General features: G+C 54.1%; 1 protein-coding gene and 1 pseudogene across 1 annotated transcript; one reads left to right on the top strand and one right to left on the bottom strand.

Moving 5' to 3' along the window:
- LOC139603897 (zinc finger protein 436-like) overlaps positions 1-16,889 on the bottom strand; it is a 450,855-nt pseudogene that overhangs the window by 171,770 nt on the left and 262,196 nt on the right.
- Positions 10,213-12,264, top strand: LOC139603912 (zinc finger protein 3-like). The gene is made up of 3 exons (XM_071454922.1): positions 10,213-10,559; positions 11,209-11,274; positions 11,429-12,264. Exons 2-3 carry the CDS (start codon positions 11,253-11,255, stop codon positions 12,181-12,183), a joined length of 777 nt encoding a protein of 258 aa, XP_071311023.1. The 5' UTR covers positions 10,213-10,559; positions 11,209-11,252; the 3' UTR covers positions 12,184-12,264.

Raw genomic sequence — 16,889 nt, forward strand, 5'->3', positions numbered from 1 at the left:
CAAATTGGGATCCCACTTCTCCCAATCTCCTTCCAACTCCATCTCAACTTGACAGCTGTGGAATGGAGTGAGTTTGGCCTGGGATTGAGTTTTTTGAGGAGGGAACAAGCAATCTGAGGTGGAATTGAGCCCTTTGGGGTTAAAATTCAGTTATTTCCAGTGGAATTTGAGTGGTTTTGAGGTGACTGTTCCATCCCAATGGACTTTTGGAGGACAGAGAGATGGAGAAGAGAAAAAAATTCAGGCCAAACCAAAGGACAAGCAGCCAGGTGTGTTCCCAACATGGATCACAGGGAATGTGAGTGACCAGGGCTGTGCCCAAAGTGCCTCCTCCAGTGGGGGATGGAGCTGCAGCAGCGCACGAAGCTCTTCCCGCACTCGGGGCACTCGCAGGGCTTCCCTTACCGGTGCCTCCGTTGGTGTTTGGTCAAGTGAGAGCTGATGGAGAAGCTCTTCCCACACTGGGGACACTCGTAGGGCCTCTCCCCAGTGTGGATGCGCCGATGGGTGACGAGGGTGGAGTTGCGCTGGAATCCCTTCCCACAGTCGGGGCATTGGAAGGGCCTCTCCTCTGTGTGACTCTGATAGTGCCGGAAGAGACTGGAGCTGGTCTGAAACCTCTTCCCACACTTGGAGCACTCATAGGGTCTCTCCCCAGTGTGGGTCCTCTGGTGCCTGATCAGGTCGGAGCTCCAGCTGAAGCTCTTCCCACACTCCCCACACTCGTAGGGCCGTTCCCCAGTGTGGGTCCTCTGGTGCCTGATCAGGCGGCAGTTCCACCTGAAACTCTTCCCACACTCCACGCACGTGTGGGGCTTCTCCCCATCATGGAGCTGCTCATGGAGCACCAGCTCCGAGCTCTGGCTCCATCTCCGGCCGCCTTCCCGGCCCAGGCTGCCTCTTTCCCCCTCACATCCCCGCCATCTGCGTTTGCAGCCCCTCCTCGTGCGGCATCTCCGGGCCTTTTCCTCCCCGTTGGCTTCCTGCGCCATGGAGCCGCTCAAAACGGCCTCTGCCACCAGGTTCTGCCGCGGGCATTTGTCCTCCCTGCTCTCCATGCTCAGCTCCTGCTCTGGGCGAGGAAGGACAAGGACAGCATGGGATTTGCCTCCGTGCCACAGGCAAGGGCAACGAGATCCCCCCAGGCCGTCTCTGGGGACGCACTGCCCTCTCTTGGCTCTCCCCATTTCGGGATGCCGGGGCTGTTTGGGCTCCCGGGCTCCCTTCTCCCCTCATTCTCTGCCCTGGGCTGCAGCGGCTCCAAGGAGTCCCCCCTGCCCCTCTCCAGGCTCTTGAGGCTCCCGCCAATGGCGGCGCTCCCCCCTCTCTGGCCTCCCCACTTTGGCCTCCTGGGGGACACAGGGCTCTGCTCCTCCAGGCTGCCTCTGCCGGCAGCCGCCACCGCCACCCCCTGATGTCCCCCCGAGGGCCCTTTTCCGCTCAGCCTTGGACTTCTTCATTCTCCAAACATCCCCCCAAAAACCCAACCCAGGGACCCCTCGGGATATCCGGGCCGGGCTCCCCCTCCCCGCTCACCGGAGCCATGGGGGGGGCGATGATCCCACAGGTGGGGGCTGCGAATTCAGGCAGGGCTCGAGACCACGTGGCTCGCGCGGCTCAGCCTTGATCCGCCCTTGTCCCTCCTCTTCCTCTTCCTCCCATCGTCCTCTTCCATCCCCCGTCCAGCTCCTCTCTTATGCCCACCGGCTTCTCAACTTCCATCCCGCCCCTTCCATTCCTTCTCCTCCTCCTCCTCCCTAACCCCACCTCCTTCTCCTCCTTCCATCGCTGCTCTCTCTCCGCCTTCATCCCTCCCCTTCCATCCCTCCTCCCTTTCCTCCTCCTGCCCCCTAACCCCGCCTCCTCCTCCCCCTCCATCCCTGCCCTTCCCTCCCTCCTCCTCCTCCTCCTCCCCCAGCAGCAGCCACACCCTCGGTGCCCCGTTCCCGCAGCCCTCGCAGCCCGCGGCAGCAGCGGCCATGGAGCCGGGCCAGGTCGGCATGGGCAGCGCGGGGCTCTCGGCTGCTCCCAGCCGCTGCGGGCGGGGGGAACCCGGCCCGGGCCAAAGGAGAGGCAAACTGGGCAAACTGGGGGCTGCACATCCAAACTGGGCCTTGCTGGGGACCCTGCCTGGCCACTGCCAGCCCTTGGGGCTCCTCTCGGCACATCCGCCAGGGGGGAACGCACACAGGCCTGGGGGATCCCAGCAGTGACAGCACTGCCAGGGACTGGGCTGCACTGGGATCGTACTGGGACTGACTGGGGCTGTACTGGCTTTGTACTGACATCAGACTGGGATTGTACTGGGAGTGACTGGGATTATGCTGAGAGTGACTGGGAACAGCTGTGAACAATTGGGATCACGCCAGGAACAACTGGGAGTGACTGGGAGCCCGCTGGGGGTGACTGGAAACTCCTGGGCTTATACTGGCGTGAACTGGGATCATGCTGGAGCTGACTGGGATCATTCTGGCAGTGAGTGCCACTACACTGAGGCTGACTGGGAGTGCTTGGGAGCAAATGGGATCATACTGGAAGGAACTGGAAAGATGCTGGAGGGAACTGGCCTACACTGGGAGATACTGGGAGTGACTGGAACAAAAGTGAGGGTGAAAGAGAGCAACTGGAACCATGTGGAGCACAACTGGTTCATACTGGCAGGGACTGGGAGCACACTGGGCTCATCTCTGGATCATACTGGGAGGGACTGGACTAATACTGGGAGGATCTGAGAGGGACTGGGAGCACACCCTGCACATCATCCCCCAGACTGGGCCTGACTGGGAGCAACTGGGAGCACGCTGGCAGCAAATGGCATCATACTGGGACTGACTGGGCTAATCTAGGGAGCAACTGGAACCATGCTGGAGGCAGCTGGGACCATACTGGGAGAGATTGGAAGCAACTGGGATTATACTGGGACCACACTGGGAGGGCTGGCATGTGACTGGGATCAAACTGGAGTTTACTGGGATCATATTGGGGATTAAAGGGAGCGACTGGGATCACACTTTGGGCTACTGGGAGCAGCTGAGGGAAACTGGGATGATGCTGCAAGCAAACTGGAGGAACTGGGAAGGACTGGATGCCTGCTGGGGGCAACTGGGATCTACTGGGCATGACTGGGGGATCATAGTGGGAGAACTGACACCTTACTGGGGCCACTGGCAGTGCCTGGGAATGACTGCAGACATGCTGGGGGCAACTGGGATATACTGGGAGTGTCTGGAACCATCCTGGGGGGACTGGAACCACACTGGGAACAACTGGGACCATGCTGGGGAGAACTGGGACCACGCTGGGGGCAACTGGGAGTGAGTGGGACCATGCTGGGAGGGACTGGGATCATCTGGGGAGGGACTGGGACTAGAGCAGGGGCAACTGGGTCCAACTGGGACCATCCTGGGAGTGTCTGTAACCATAGGGGAGTGATGGAAGCACACTGGGAACAGCTGGGCCCATGCTGGGAGCAACTGGGATCCCACTGGGGGCACTGGCATCAGACTGGGAGTGACTGGGAGCAACTGGGATTAGACTGCAAGGGACTGGGATCGTACTGGGAGTGGCTACACTCATACTGGGATTATACTGGGTGTGAATGGAACCCGACTGGGGCTTACTGGGAGCTACTGGGCCCATGTTGGGAGGAAAATGTGACCCACTGGGAGCAACTGGGATCGGCTGGAAGGTTCTGGAACCATGCTGAGAGGACTGAGACTACAACTGGGGCAACTGGGATCATCCTGGGAGCAACTGGGGCCACCCTTTGAGCAACAGATGGAAACTGGGATGATGCCAGAGGAAACTGGGAGGAACTGGGAAAGACTGGGATCATTCTGAGGTAACTGAAACATACTGGGAGTGTCTCTAACCATCCTGGGGGCACTGGAACCACACTGGGAACAGCTGGGATCATGCTGGGAGCAACTGGGACGATGCTGGGGGAAACTGAATCTACCCTGGAGGCAACTGGGCACGACTGGGACCCTGCTGGGAGGGACTGGGACTATTCTTGGGGCAACTGGGATCATCATGGGAGGAACTGGGAACATCTGGAATTATGCTGGGAGCAACTGGGATCACACTGGGATCCCAGTGAGAGCAGCTGAGTCCATGCTGGGTTACACTGGGATCTCATTGAGAGCGACTGGAATCACACTGGGATTGACTGGGAGTGGCTGGTTTTGTGGATTTTGGGGGTTTGGATTTTGGGGGATTTTCTTGGCATTTTGAGGGGGAGTATTTCTGGGGGAGTTTGGGGGTTTATTGAATTTTTTTGTGGCTCTTTCTGAATTTTGGGGGTTTTACTGGGATTTTGTTGGGATTTTTTGGGATTCTCAGAAATTCCTGGGGTTTTATTGGGATTTTTAGGAGATTTTGGGGCATTTTTTTGGAATTGTGGTGGCATTCAGAGGGATTAATTGGGGATTTGGGGTTTTTAGGATTTTTGGTGGGATTTGGGGGGGTTTGGGTGTTGCCAGGATTTCTTTGGATCTTGGGGGAGATTTTGTGGGACTTTTTCTGGTTTTCGGGACACCTTTGGGGGATTGGTGGAGTTTAATCAGGATTTTTGGGGTTTTTGGGATTCCAAAGGATTTTGTGGGCTTTTATTGGGATTCTAGAGTGTTCTAATGGGAGTTTGAGAGATTTAATTGGGATTTAGTGGGTTTTATTGGGATTTTGGGGCTTTTAAGGAGATTTTGGTGCCTCTCAGCCCTTCCCCACACCCAGGGAATGCCCCAAAGCCCCCCTAAAATTCCACTAAAACCCCACAAAATCCCCAAAAATTACAAGATAACCCTCAAAAACCCCAGAGAATCACCAAACATCCCAGTGGAACTCAGCAAAATTTAAAAAGCTCCCCAATTTTTCAATAAATCCTTCCCCAAAAAACCTACACAACCCCAACAAAACACCAAAAATCCAAAACACCCCAAATCAACAAAACCCCCCAAAATCACATAACCATCTCAAACCCCAACAATTCTCCCCCAAACCCCCAATAATCCCTCCTAAACTCCCAACAAAATCCCAAAAAAGCCCAAAAAAGCCACCCCCAAATCCCCAAAACCCCTCTCAGAACCCCAAAGTCCCCACAAACCCCCCCAGACTCAGTGGGGCCGTCCTGGATCAGGGGGCACCGGCCGGTGGAACAGGAGCCACTTCAGGGGGCCCTGGGAGCTTTTTGGGGAGGGGGCACCAGGGGAGACCCCCCCCAAAACCGGGGGGGGGAACCCCTGCAGTGCCCCCTCCCCCCGAGACCCCCAGACCCCGGTTCAGGGTGGGCCTGGGACCCCCCGGGACCCCCAAATCTCCCCCGGGACCCCCAGAGCCCCCCAAGGTTTGCCGAGGACCCCCCTGAGAGCCCCCAGACCCCAATGGGGCCCAGCCCAGGATGTCCCCTGAGACCCCCCCAGACCCTTCCCAAGACCCCACCCAGGACCCTCCAGACCCCTCCCCAAACCCAACTCAGGCTCCCCCAGCCCCTCCCCAGATCCCGCCAGGACCTCTCCCCAAAACTCCCCAAATCCCCCCCCCACCAGACCCTCTCCCAAAACCCTTCCAGACCCCCCAAAGCCCCTCCCCAAACCTCCAAAACCCTCCAGGACACCCTCAGGACCCCCCAGAGCCCTCCCCAAATTCCCCCAGGCCCATCCCAACACCCCCAGACCCTCCCAAGACCTTCCTACGACCCCTCCTCAAAACCCCCCCAGACCCTCCCACGACCCCCTCCCCCTCCCGAGACCCCTCTTAGGACCCATCCGCACCCCCCAGGTCCCCCCACAGTGCCCCAGGACCCCTCCCCAGACCCCCCCAAACCCCCGGACCCCTCCCCAAACCCCCGGACCCTCCCCCCCCCGCCCCCCCCCGATCCCCTCTCAGGCCCCTCCCGCTCCTGTCCCGAGCCCGGGGGGGTCCCGGCGGCGGCGGGGAAGGGGGCGCCGCTTCCGGTCGCCTCTGATTGGCTGGGACGGCGAGGGGGAGGCGGGCCTTGCTGGGGGATCCGCGCCGTGATTGGTTAGTTCAGGGATGTGCAGCGCGCTGATTGGTTGGTTCGGGGCGGGGCGCGCCGCCATTGCTGGGAGCCCGCACACGCGGTGGAGGCGCGAGATTGTGAGGGAGAGCGGAGCTGAGGTGGGGCCGGGGGCAAACTGGGGGGGTTTGGGGCGGGTCTGAGGGGAAATTGGGGATTTTTGGGGGCATCGACGGGAAACACGAGGGTGTGTGGTGGGTTTGGGGGGAATGAAGGGGTCTGAGGGGGCTTTGGTGGGTCTGAGGGGGCTTTAGGGAGCTTTGGGGGGAGCTTGAGAGCGTCTGGAGCGTTCTCAGGTGGGTTTAGGGGGAACTGAGAGGAATTGGGAGAGTCTGGGGGGATTTTGGGGGATTGCGAGAGGAACTGGGCGGTTGTGAGTGGATCTGGGCGGTTCTGAGGTGGGTCTGGGGAATTTCGAGGAGTCTGAGGCGATTTCATGAGGTTTGGGGGGATTGAGGGGTCCGAGGGGGATTTGGGGCAGTCTGATGGATTTGGGGGCGTCTCAGGTGGGTCTGGGGTGAATTTTGGGGAGAACTGGGGGGTTTGAGGGTCCTGGGGAGGTTTTTGGGGTCCTGGGGAGGGTTTGGGGGTCCAGAGAGGTTCTGGGCCAACACTGGGGGAGCTCTGCGGGGTTGGGCGTTCCTGGAGGGGTTCTGGGGGAGATTTGGGGGTCCCGGGGGGTCCCAGGCCCACCCTGAACCGGGGTCTGGGGGTTTTGGGGGGAGGGGGCACTGCAGGGGTTCCCCCCCCCCGGTTTTGGGGGGGTCTCCCATGGTGCCCCCTCCCCAAAAAGGTCCCAGGGCCCCCTGAAGTGGCTCCTGTTCCACCGGCCGGTGCCCCCTGATCCAGGACGGCCCCACTGAGTCTGAGGGGGTTTGTGGGGACTTTGGGGTTCTGAGAGGGGTTTTGGGGATTTGGGGGTGGCTTTTTTGGGATTTTGTTGGGAGTTTAGGAGGGATTATTGCGGTTTTTGGGAAGAATTATTGGGTTTTGGGATGGTTATGTGATTTTGGGGGGTTTTGTTGATTTGGGGGATTTTGGATTTTTGGTGTTTTGTTGGGGTTGTGGGGGCTTTTGGGGGGAGATTTATTGAAAATTTAGTGAGTTTTTTAAAATTTTGGTGAGTTCCACTGGGATGTTTGAAGATTCCCTGGGGTTTTTGAGGGTTATCTTGTAATTTTTGGGGATTTGTGGGGTTTTAGTGGAATTTTAGGGGGGCTTTGGGACAGTCCCTGGGTGTGGGGAAGGGCTGAGAGGCACCAAAATCTCCTTAAAAGCCCCAAAATCCCAATAAAACCCACTAAATCCCAATTAAATCTCTCAAACTCCCATTAGAACACTCTAGAATCCCAATAAAAGCCCATAAAATCCTTTGGAATGCCAAAAACCCCAAAAATCCTGATTAAACTCCGCAAATCCCCCAAAGATGTCCCCAAATCTAGAAAAAGTCCCACAAAATCTCCCCCAAGATGCAAAGAAATCCTGGCAACACCCAAAGCCCCCCAAATCCCACCAAAAATCCCAAAAACCCCAAATCCCCAATTAATCCCTCTGAATGCCACCACAATTCCAAAAAAATGCCGCAAAATCTCCTAAAAATCCCAATAAAACCCCAGGAATTTCTGAGAATCCCAAAAAATCCCAACAAAATCCCAGTAAAACCCCCAAAATTCAGAAAGAGCCACAAAAAAATTCAATAAACCCCCAAACTCCCCCAGAAATACTCCCCCTCAAAATGCCAAGAAAATCCCCCAAAATCCAAACCCCCAAAATCCACAAAACCAGCCACTCCCAGTCAATCCCAGTGTGATTCCAGTCGCTCTCAATGAGATCCCAGTGTAACCCAGCATGGACTCAGCTGCTCTCACTGGGATCCCAGTGTGATCCCAGTTGCTCCCAGCATAATTCCAGATGTTCCCAGTTCCTCCCATGATGATCCCAGTTGCCCCAAGAATAGTCCCAGTCCCTCCCAGCAGGGTCCCAGTCGTGCCCAGTTGCCTCCAGGGCAGATTCAGTTTCCCCCAGCATCGTCCCAGTTGCTCCCAGCATGATCCCAGCTGTTCCCAGGGTGGTTCCAGTGCCCCCAGGATGGTTAGAGACACTCCCAGTATGTTTCAGTTACCTCAGAATGATCCCAGTCTTTCCCAGTTCCTCCCAGTTTCCTCTAGCATCATCCCAGTTTCCATCTGTTGCTCAAAGGGTGGCCCCAGTTGCTCCCAGGATGATCCCAGTTGCCCCAGTTGTAGTCTCAGTCCTCTCAGCATGGTTCCAGAACCTTCCAGCCGATCCCAGTTGCTCCCAGTGGGTCACATTTTCCTCCCAACATGGGCCCAGTAGCTCCCAGTAAGCCCCAGTCGGGTTCCATTCACACCCAGTATAATCCCAGTATGAGTGTAGCCACTCCCAGTATGATCCCAGTCCCTTGCAGTCTAATCCCAGTTGCTCCCAGTCACTCCCAGTCTGATGCCAGTGCCCCCAGTGGGATCCCAGTTGCTCCCAGCATGGGCCCAGCTGTTCCCAGTGTGCTTCCATCACTCCCCTATGGTTACAGACACTCCCAGGATGGTCCCAGTTGAACCCAGTTGCCCCTGCTCTAGTCCCAGTCCCTCCCCAGATGATCCCAGTCCCTCCCAGCATGGTCCCACTCACTCCCAGTTGCCCCCAGCATGGTCCCAGTTCTCCCCAGCATGGTCCCAGTTGTTCCCAGTGTGGTTCCAGTGCCCCAAGTATGGTTCCAGACAATCCCAGTATATCCCAGTTGCCCCCAGTATGTCTGCAGTCATTCCCAGGCACTGCCAGTGGCCCCAGTAAGGTGTCAGTTCTCCCAGTATGATCCCCCAGTCATGCCCAGTAGATCCCAGTTGCCCCCAGCATGCATCCAGTCCTTCCCAGTTCCTCCAGTTTGCTTGCAGCATCATCCCAGTTTCCCTCAGCTGCTCCCAGTAGCCCAAAGTGTGATCCCAGTCGCTCCCTTTCAACCCCAATATGATCCCAGTAAGCTCCAGTTTGATCCCAGTCACATGCCAGCCCTCCCAGTGTGGTCCCAGTATAATCCCAGTTGCTTCCAATCTCTCCCAGTATGGTCCCAGCTGCCTCCAGCATGGTTCCAGTTGCTCCCTAGATTAGCCCAGTCAGTCCCAGTATGATGCCATTTGCTGCCAGCGTGCTCCCAGTTGCTCCCAGTCAGGCCCAGTCTGGGGGATGATGTGCAGGGTGTGCTCCCAGTCCCTCTCAGATCCTCCCAGTATTAGTCCAGTCCCTCCCAGTATGATCCAAATATGGCCCCAGTGTGCTCCCAGTCCCTGCCAGTATGAACCAGTTTTGCTCTACATAGTTCCAGTTTCTCTCTTTCACCTTCACTTTTGTTCCAGTCACTCCCAGTATCTCCCAGTGTAGCCCAGTTCCCTCCAGCATCTTTCCAGTTCCTTCCAGTATGATCCCATTTGCTCCCAAGCACTCCCTGTCAGCCTCAGTGTAGTGGCACTCACTGCCAGAATGATCCCAGTCAGCTCCAGCATGATCCCAGTTCACGCCAGTATAAGCCCAGCAGTTTCCAATCACCCAGTTCCTCCCAGTTGCTCCTACCATGATCCCAGTTGCTCACAGCTACTCCCAGTCACCCTCAGCATAATCCCAGTCACTCTCAGTATATCCCCTTTGCCCCTAACATGCTCTCAATTGCCTCCTGCAGACTCCTGCTCACTCCCAGTATGATTCCACTCTCCATCAGTGTGATCACAATCTGCCCTGGTACGGCAGTATAATCCCAGTATGATCCCAGTATGATGTCAGTACAAAGCCAGTACAGCCCCAGTCACGCCCAGTACGATCCCAGTGCAGCCCAGTCCCTGGCCGTGCTGCCACTGCTGGGATCCCCCAGGCCTGTGTGCGTTCCCCCCTGGCGGATGTGCCGAGAGGAGCCCCAAGGGCTGGCAGTGGCCAGGCAGGGTCCCCAGCAAGGCCCAGTTTGGATGTGCAGCCCCCAGTTTGCCCAGTTTGCCTCTCCTTTGGCCCGGGCCGGGTTCCCCCCGCCCGCAGCGGCTGGGAGCAGCCGAGAGCCCCGCGCTGCCCATGCCGACCTGGCCCGGCTCCATGGCCGCTGCTGCCGCGGGCTGCGAGGGCTGCGGGAACGGGGCACCGAGGGTGTGGCTGCTGCTGGGGGAGGAGGAGGAGGGAGGGAAGGGCAGGGATGGAGGGGGAGGAGGAGGCGGGGTTAGGGGGCAGGAGGAGGAAAGGGAGGAGGGATGGAAGGGGAGGGATGAAGGCGGAGAGAGAGCAGCGATGGAAGGAGGAGAAGGAGGTGGGGTTAGGGAGGAGGAGAAGGGATGGAAGGGCAGGGATGGAAGTTGAGAAGCCGGTGGGCATAAGAGAGGAGCTGGAGGGGGGATGGAAGAGGACGATGGGAGGAAGAGGAAGAGGAGGGACAAAGGCGGATCAAGGCTGAGCTCAGGGAGCCACGCGGTCTCGATCCCTGCCTGAATTCGCAGCCCCCACCTGTGGGATCATCGCCCCCCCCATGGCTCCGGTGAGCGGGGAGGGGGAGCCCGGCCCGGATATCCCGGGGGGTCCCTGGGTTGGGTTTTTGGGGGGATGTTTGGAGAATGAAGAAGTCCAAGGCTGAGCGGAAAAGGGCCCTCGGGGGGACATCAGGGGGTGGCGGTGGCGGCTGCCGGCAGAGGCAGCCTGGAGGAGCAGAGCCCTGTGTCCCCCAGGAGGCCAAAGTGGGGAGGCCAGAGAGGGGGGAGCGCCGCCATTGGCGGGAGCCTCAAGAGCCTGGAGAGGGGCAGGGGGGACTCCTTGGAGCCGCTGCAGCCCAGAGCAGAGAATGAGGGGAGAAGGGAGCCCAAAGAGCCCCGGCATCCTGAAATGGGGAGAGCCAAGAGGGGGGAGCTTTTGGCATTGCTGGCACTGCCAGCAGCCTGGGCAGGGCAGGCACCCAGGAGAAGGGGGACCCCCAATCCAAGTTTGACCCCAGCAGCTGGGACAGGGGGGAACCCCCGAACACCAGAGGGGAGGGACCAGGGATGGGGAACTCCTGGAAGGCTTTTTCGGGGCTGAATCTTGGTGTTTGGGAGGGTTTTCTGGAGCCCAGATGGCCGGTGACTTGTAGAGATGGACTTGGGCGGGGGGACCTTCAAACTCCAGGTGCTCATCCCTTGTTTTCTCCAAACCAGGATTTCACATTGCCAACCCCTGTGAGGCTGTGAGGAAGAGGAAGATGCTCTGGGACACTGAGGCAGGTGAGGAGGAAGTCAGTGCCCCTTTCCCCTCTGTGCTGCTCCATCTCCCAGCCCAGCATGGCCCCCGGCTGCAGCACAGCCCTGGGGGGATCTCGTTGCCCTTGCCTGTGGCACGGAGGCAAATCCCACGCTGTCCTTGTCCTTCCTCGCCCAGAGCAGGAGCTGAGCATGGAGAGCAGGGAGGACAAATGCCCGCGGCAGAACCTGGTGGCAGAGGCCGTTTTGAGCGGCTCCACGGCGCAGGAAGCCAACTGGGAGGAAAAGGCCCGGAGATGCCGCATGAGGAGGGGCTGCAAACGCAGATGGCGGGGATGTGAGGGGGAAAGAGGCAGCCTGGGCCGGGAAGGCGGCCGGAGATGGAGGCAGAGCTCGGAGCTGGTACTCCATGAGCAGCTCCATGATGGGGAGAAGCCCCACACGTGCATGGAGTGTGGGAAGAGCTTCAGGTGGAACTCGGAGCTGATCAAGCACCAGAGGATCCACACTGGGGAACGGCCCTACGAGTGTGGGGAGTGTGGGAAGAGCTTCAGCTGGAGCTCCCACCTGATCAGGCACCAGAGGACCCACACTGGGGAGAGGCCCTACGAGTGTGGGGAGTGTGGGAAGAGCTTCAGCTGCAGCTCCAGCCTGATCAGCCACCAGAGGACCCACACTGGGGAGAGGCCCTATGAGTGCTCCAAGTGTGGGAAGAGGTTTCAGACCAGCTCCAGTCTCCTCCGGCACTATCAGAGTCACACAGAGGAGAGGCCCTTCCAATGCCCCGACTGTGGGAAGGGATTCCAGCGCAACTCCCACCTCATCACCCACCGGCGCATCCACACTGGGGAGAGGCCCTACGAGTGTCCCCAGTGTGGGAAGAGCTTCTCCAGCAGCTCTCACTTGACCAAACACCAACGGAGGCACCGGTAAGGGAAGCCCTGCGAGTGCCCCGAGTGCGGGAAGAGCTTCGTGCGCTGCTGCAGCTCCATCCCCCACTGGAGGAGGCACTTTGGGCACAGCGCTGGTCACTCACATTCCCTGTGATCCATGTTGGGGACACTCCTGGCTGCTTGTCCTTTGGTTTGGCCTGAATTTTTTTCTCTTCTCCATCTCTCTGTCCTCCAAAAGTCCATTGGGATGGAACAGTCACCTCAAAACCACTCAAATTCCACTGGAAATAACTGAATTTTAACCCCAAAGGGCTCAATTCCACCTCAGATTGCTTGTTCCCTCCTCAAAAAACTCAATCCCAGGCCAAACTCACTCCATTCCACAGCTGTCAAGTTGAGATGGAGTTGGAAGGAGATTGGGAGAAGTGGGATCCCAATTTGGAGCAGTGGGATGTGGATTGTGTGGGGCTGGGTGTGTGGGATGTATTTGATAGCAAATAAAACTTTCCGAGTTACTGATTTCTGTCCCGTTCATTTTCAGTCAGTTCTGTTTGCCGAGTGCCACCTTCTCAGCTGATTCAATTCCTATAAAAGTCCCATTTTTTAAATCATCTAACCCAAACAATCCAAAAACCAATATCAAAATAAAACCACCTGCACACAATTAATGTTTTAAAAATAATTTTAATTTTTCAAGAGTACTTAAGGATGTTATTAAAGTTTAATTGTTTGGTTGAAATGTCTGAGAAATTGTACTGGTGTTTGGTTTTGTGTTTAGTATATTTGTAATATGAATTGTTTAACTAAGAGGTGTTAGATTGCATGGTAGTTTCTTTAGATAATTTTATCTAAAGTACATTAGTCATCGAGTTAAAATTTTCAAAAGGTATTTCTTGATATATAATTTGTTTATTTATATGCATTGGTAATATTATAGTAATAGTTATTGTTGGTTTGAGTTGAATCATTGTTGGAGTTGAATCATTGGAAAGAAGAGTTGAGATTTTTATATTTTATTTTTATTATAATTTATTTAATTTCAATTATTATTTCTTTGCTTATAGTTTTATTGCAATTTGTTGAGGGGATAGGAAGGAAGTTCAAGGGCAGGAACATTTTTTCCTGGCTGGGAACTGGAATTCCAGACCCAGGGAGTGTGTGCAGGACCCCACAGACTGGGATCAAATATGGGCTGGGATCAAATATGGGCTTGGATCAAATACGGACTGGGATCACATATGGGCTGGGATCAAATATGGACTGGGATCACATGGATGGGGATCGTGTGGATCAGAACCCTCCAGACCAGGATAGCCTGGAGTGGGATCAAATATGGACTGGGACTGTATGGACTGGGATCCCAGGGACTGGGACCATATGGATCAGGACCACACAGACTGGGAGCAAATATGGGCTGGGACTGTTTTTTAAAGTAACTTTGTTCTATAGTTTTTATTTCTGTTGTTAATTAAGCTCAGTGAAATAGCTGCTTGTGTTAAACTGCCTGCTTGGATGGGATAACATCCAATGCACACGGGATGAGGACACCTGTACAGATCTGCCAACTATCAGCACTCCCCGTCTGAAGGCAGAGTGCACCAAGGCCCAAAACCTGGAGGTGATAAAGAGAATGGACTAAAGCCACAGCCAAGGAATCTGCATGTTCTAAAAAGGCAGATGCAGGGCAGAGCCATGCTAAACAGTTCTTGGAAGATGTAAACTGGGTGCATCTTGGCACTCAGCCAGGAGCACCCTGTTTCCTTCAGGGATCCCCTGAAATACCTTTCCCCTTACATCAGCCTGGTGCATATTCATAGACCCTCATGCACAGCAGCTGGGAAGGGTTTAACACTTTACTGGGTATATTAGCGTTCAGAAACACATAATCACCAGAATGATTATATGCAGGTGCTTTTATTGAAGAGCTCTGGGTGTCAGGGGTACCAACCCAAATCTGACTCCGACATGGGTTTGGGATGAACATGTTTTTATATTCTATCCTTATATAACTTTCATGTTAATGATTAAACTTCAATTGTTCTATTGTATACATAGATTTCAGCCAAGCATGGGCTCCTCGTGGCCCCCCTCAAACTTCTAACATAGTTTCTCATGATTCTTCTTATGATTAAACAATAATTATATTTAATTACTAAACAATCATCACATCTAACAATTATATCATTTATCATGTTCTGCTTACGCAGGTGCAATTTCACATGAACTGGCAAGCACAAAGCCTAACATTTTCAGAGTCTATTTTTGACATTTTTCCAGGGCCCCACTATCATTCTCCCCCCTTTGAAAGCATTTTCACTTCACTATAGGTGTAAATGTTTTCACTTGATACAGTCCCTTATTTCTCAATTTATTCTTGACGTTCTTCAAGTCCATGGTTGATGTAAACGTTGTCGTGGATGCTGTCACGAACTGGAGAACCAGAAGATGGTGGGCGTGGATCTCGTGTCAGTGCCTTTATTATCTTCTGGTTCCAGGATGTTTTCTTCTGTATCTCTCCCTTTAAGATGCTGTGAACTAACCAAATTGCTAAGAATACAATTAGTAAGATTATCACACTCTCAATGACAGATTTAATCCATCAACTCACATTCCACCCTAACCCTTTAAAGATTTTGCCTAGCCAGGTCGTAGTCAAATCCTTTTGCTCTTCTTGTGCTTCATGCTCTCTTTGTTTCAACTGATTGATGTCATATTCTACATCTGCAGTTACATTTGGGATGTGAACGCAGCAATGACCAACCCGTCCCTTTAAAAATCCACATACTCCATGCTCTTTCAGGAGTAACAAATCTAAGGCTAATCGATTTTGTAAAGTCATTTTTGTGCTGGCTTGTAATTGTATGTTTAATTCTTTAAATCCTTCCCGGGTGACTCTTGCCAGTCTATCTACCTGACCTGTAAGTTTGTACAGCATCTCCCTACTCTGATAGTTTGCTGTAGGACCAAGCAAAGACTCTCGGGCCCACCCAAATTTCACTCCACTAGAGGGTTCTTGCCAAGTGTCATCTGGATTTTCATTGTCTAGAACTTCTCGTCTTGCTCTTATCTGCACAAGTTCATGTTTTCCGTTAAATGGGGACTTTTCCCAAATTGGACATGAGGTTGGGAGGCCTAAAGTAATTTCCTTTACTTTCCCATCTACAGGCAGATGTGTTGTCCAGGTGCCATCGCTTGCTGCCCATACAAATTGTCCTGGACCTCGGACTGTACTCCTGGTACATCCTACAACTGCTTTATAATTCACTCTGCCTTGTTTATGTTTGATCCCTCTGCAAGCACAGCCAGTTTGTAGGGCTATTGCCAGGGGTGGCATCTGCTTTATCTCTGCATCATCAGAAGTGCAGTCATAAGTTTTATTACATGCCCACCAACTTACTTGGTCTGCCCTTGTTCTGCTACTGGTGGCAGTGTTTGTTACTGCTGGATCTGTTTCATTCTTGGGGCCTTCCCACTTAATGCACCAAGGGGTGTTTGCCATACATTGGAATCTTTGAAGGATACTCCCAGACCACGCACTGTCCCAAGGCTCTGCCTGATCTTTCTGATCCTTGGCCTCACACTTACCATACCAGAGTGGTTTCTGTAACATTTTCTATAAACTTTTTATAGTGTGGCAAATAGCATTGCCATTGTGTGATGCCTCCTGATTCTCCCATAGGGGTTCCTAGTGTGCCATCACTTAGAATACAGTCTTTCTGGCCCATGGGTCTCATCCATGTTCCTATTTTCTTCCAAGTTTCCGTGACTACTTGCCTCGACTCAGGTACCTGTTTGCATGCAATTGTTTTGTTCTTTTGTGTTTCAGGTAGTTTTGATGTTATGATTCCCCAATTTACTGGGTCTCCTGCTGCCTTTGGTATTGGCAGACAGGCAGTTATTCTACAGGTGTTTTGCATTTTGGCAAAGTCTTTGACTAATCCAATCATTACATTCTCAGCCCAAACTGCATTAGAAACCTTTATCACCTGTGTTTCTGTTTGTACCTCTCTCTTCATTCTAGAATGAAGAGTGGTTAGTTGATCTTTTTGCATTCCACATCCCAAAGACATTAATGACCATAACATTGGCACAATTACTGATAGCATTCTCAAAGTGATTAAACACATCTTATCTGCAGCCTTGTTGGTTCCACAGTTTACACAGTCTGTGATCCAGGATGGATTTTCTTCACTCGGGTGTAGTGAATCCAGGGGTCCACGCCGGCTACTTTGGCTGCTGTAAAGGTGGTCAGCAGTACCTGGTGGGGTCCACTCCACTTTTCTTTCAGTGGTTCTTCGTTCCAGTTCTTGATGTACACCTCGTCTCCTGGATGTATCTTATGAACTGGGTTCTCGAGAGTCAGCGGTCTATTCCACACGAGGATGCTCCGGAGCCAAGCTAAAGTTTTCCCGAGAGACAGAACATAATTATACACTTCCTGCTTTCCTGTGACGTGCACATTAGGGTTAGGCTCAGGAGATTCATATGGTTTCCCATGCAATATCTCCTAAGGGCTGACTGACATCCCACACCTAGGCTTTATCCGAAACCTCAACAGTGCTATTGGCAAAGCCTGGGGCCACTGCAATGTGGCTTCTTGGCATATTTTACTGATTTGCCTCTTTAGTGTCTGATTCATCCTCTCTACCTGTCCACTTGACTGGGGTCTCCATGGTGTGTGGAGGTCCCAAGTTATCCCCAGCAATCTACTTACCTCTCTTACTACTGTAGCTATGAAATGGGGCC

This window comes from Agelaius tricolor, unplaced genomic scaffold (genome assembly GCF_023055355.1).
Source record: "Agelaius tricolor isolate 1412-34295 unplaced genomic scaffold, bAgeTri1.0.p SCAF_42, whole genome shotgun sequence".
In the NCBI taxonomy this organism is placed as follows: domain Eukaryota; kingdom Metazoa; phylum Chordata; class Aves; order Passeriformes; family Icteridae; genus Agelaius; species Agelaius tricolor.

What these genes read in the sequence shown, in the direction of transcription:
- LOC139603912 (XM_071454922.1), top strand. Translation starts at nt 11,253, where the DNA reads ATGCTCTGGGACACTGAGGCAG. An exon ending in GCTCTGGGACACTGAGGCAG is followed by an intron (nt 11,275 to 11,428) that starts GTGAGGAGGAAG and finishes TTCCTCGCCCAG; the next exon opens with AGCAGGAGCTGAGCATGGAG.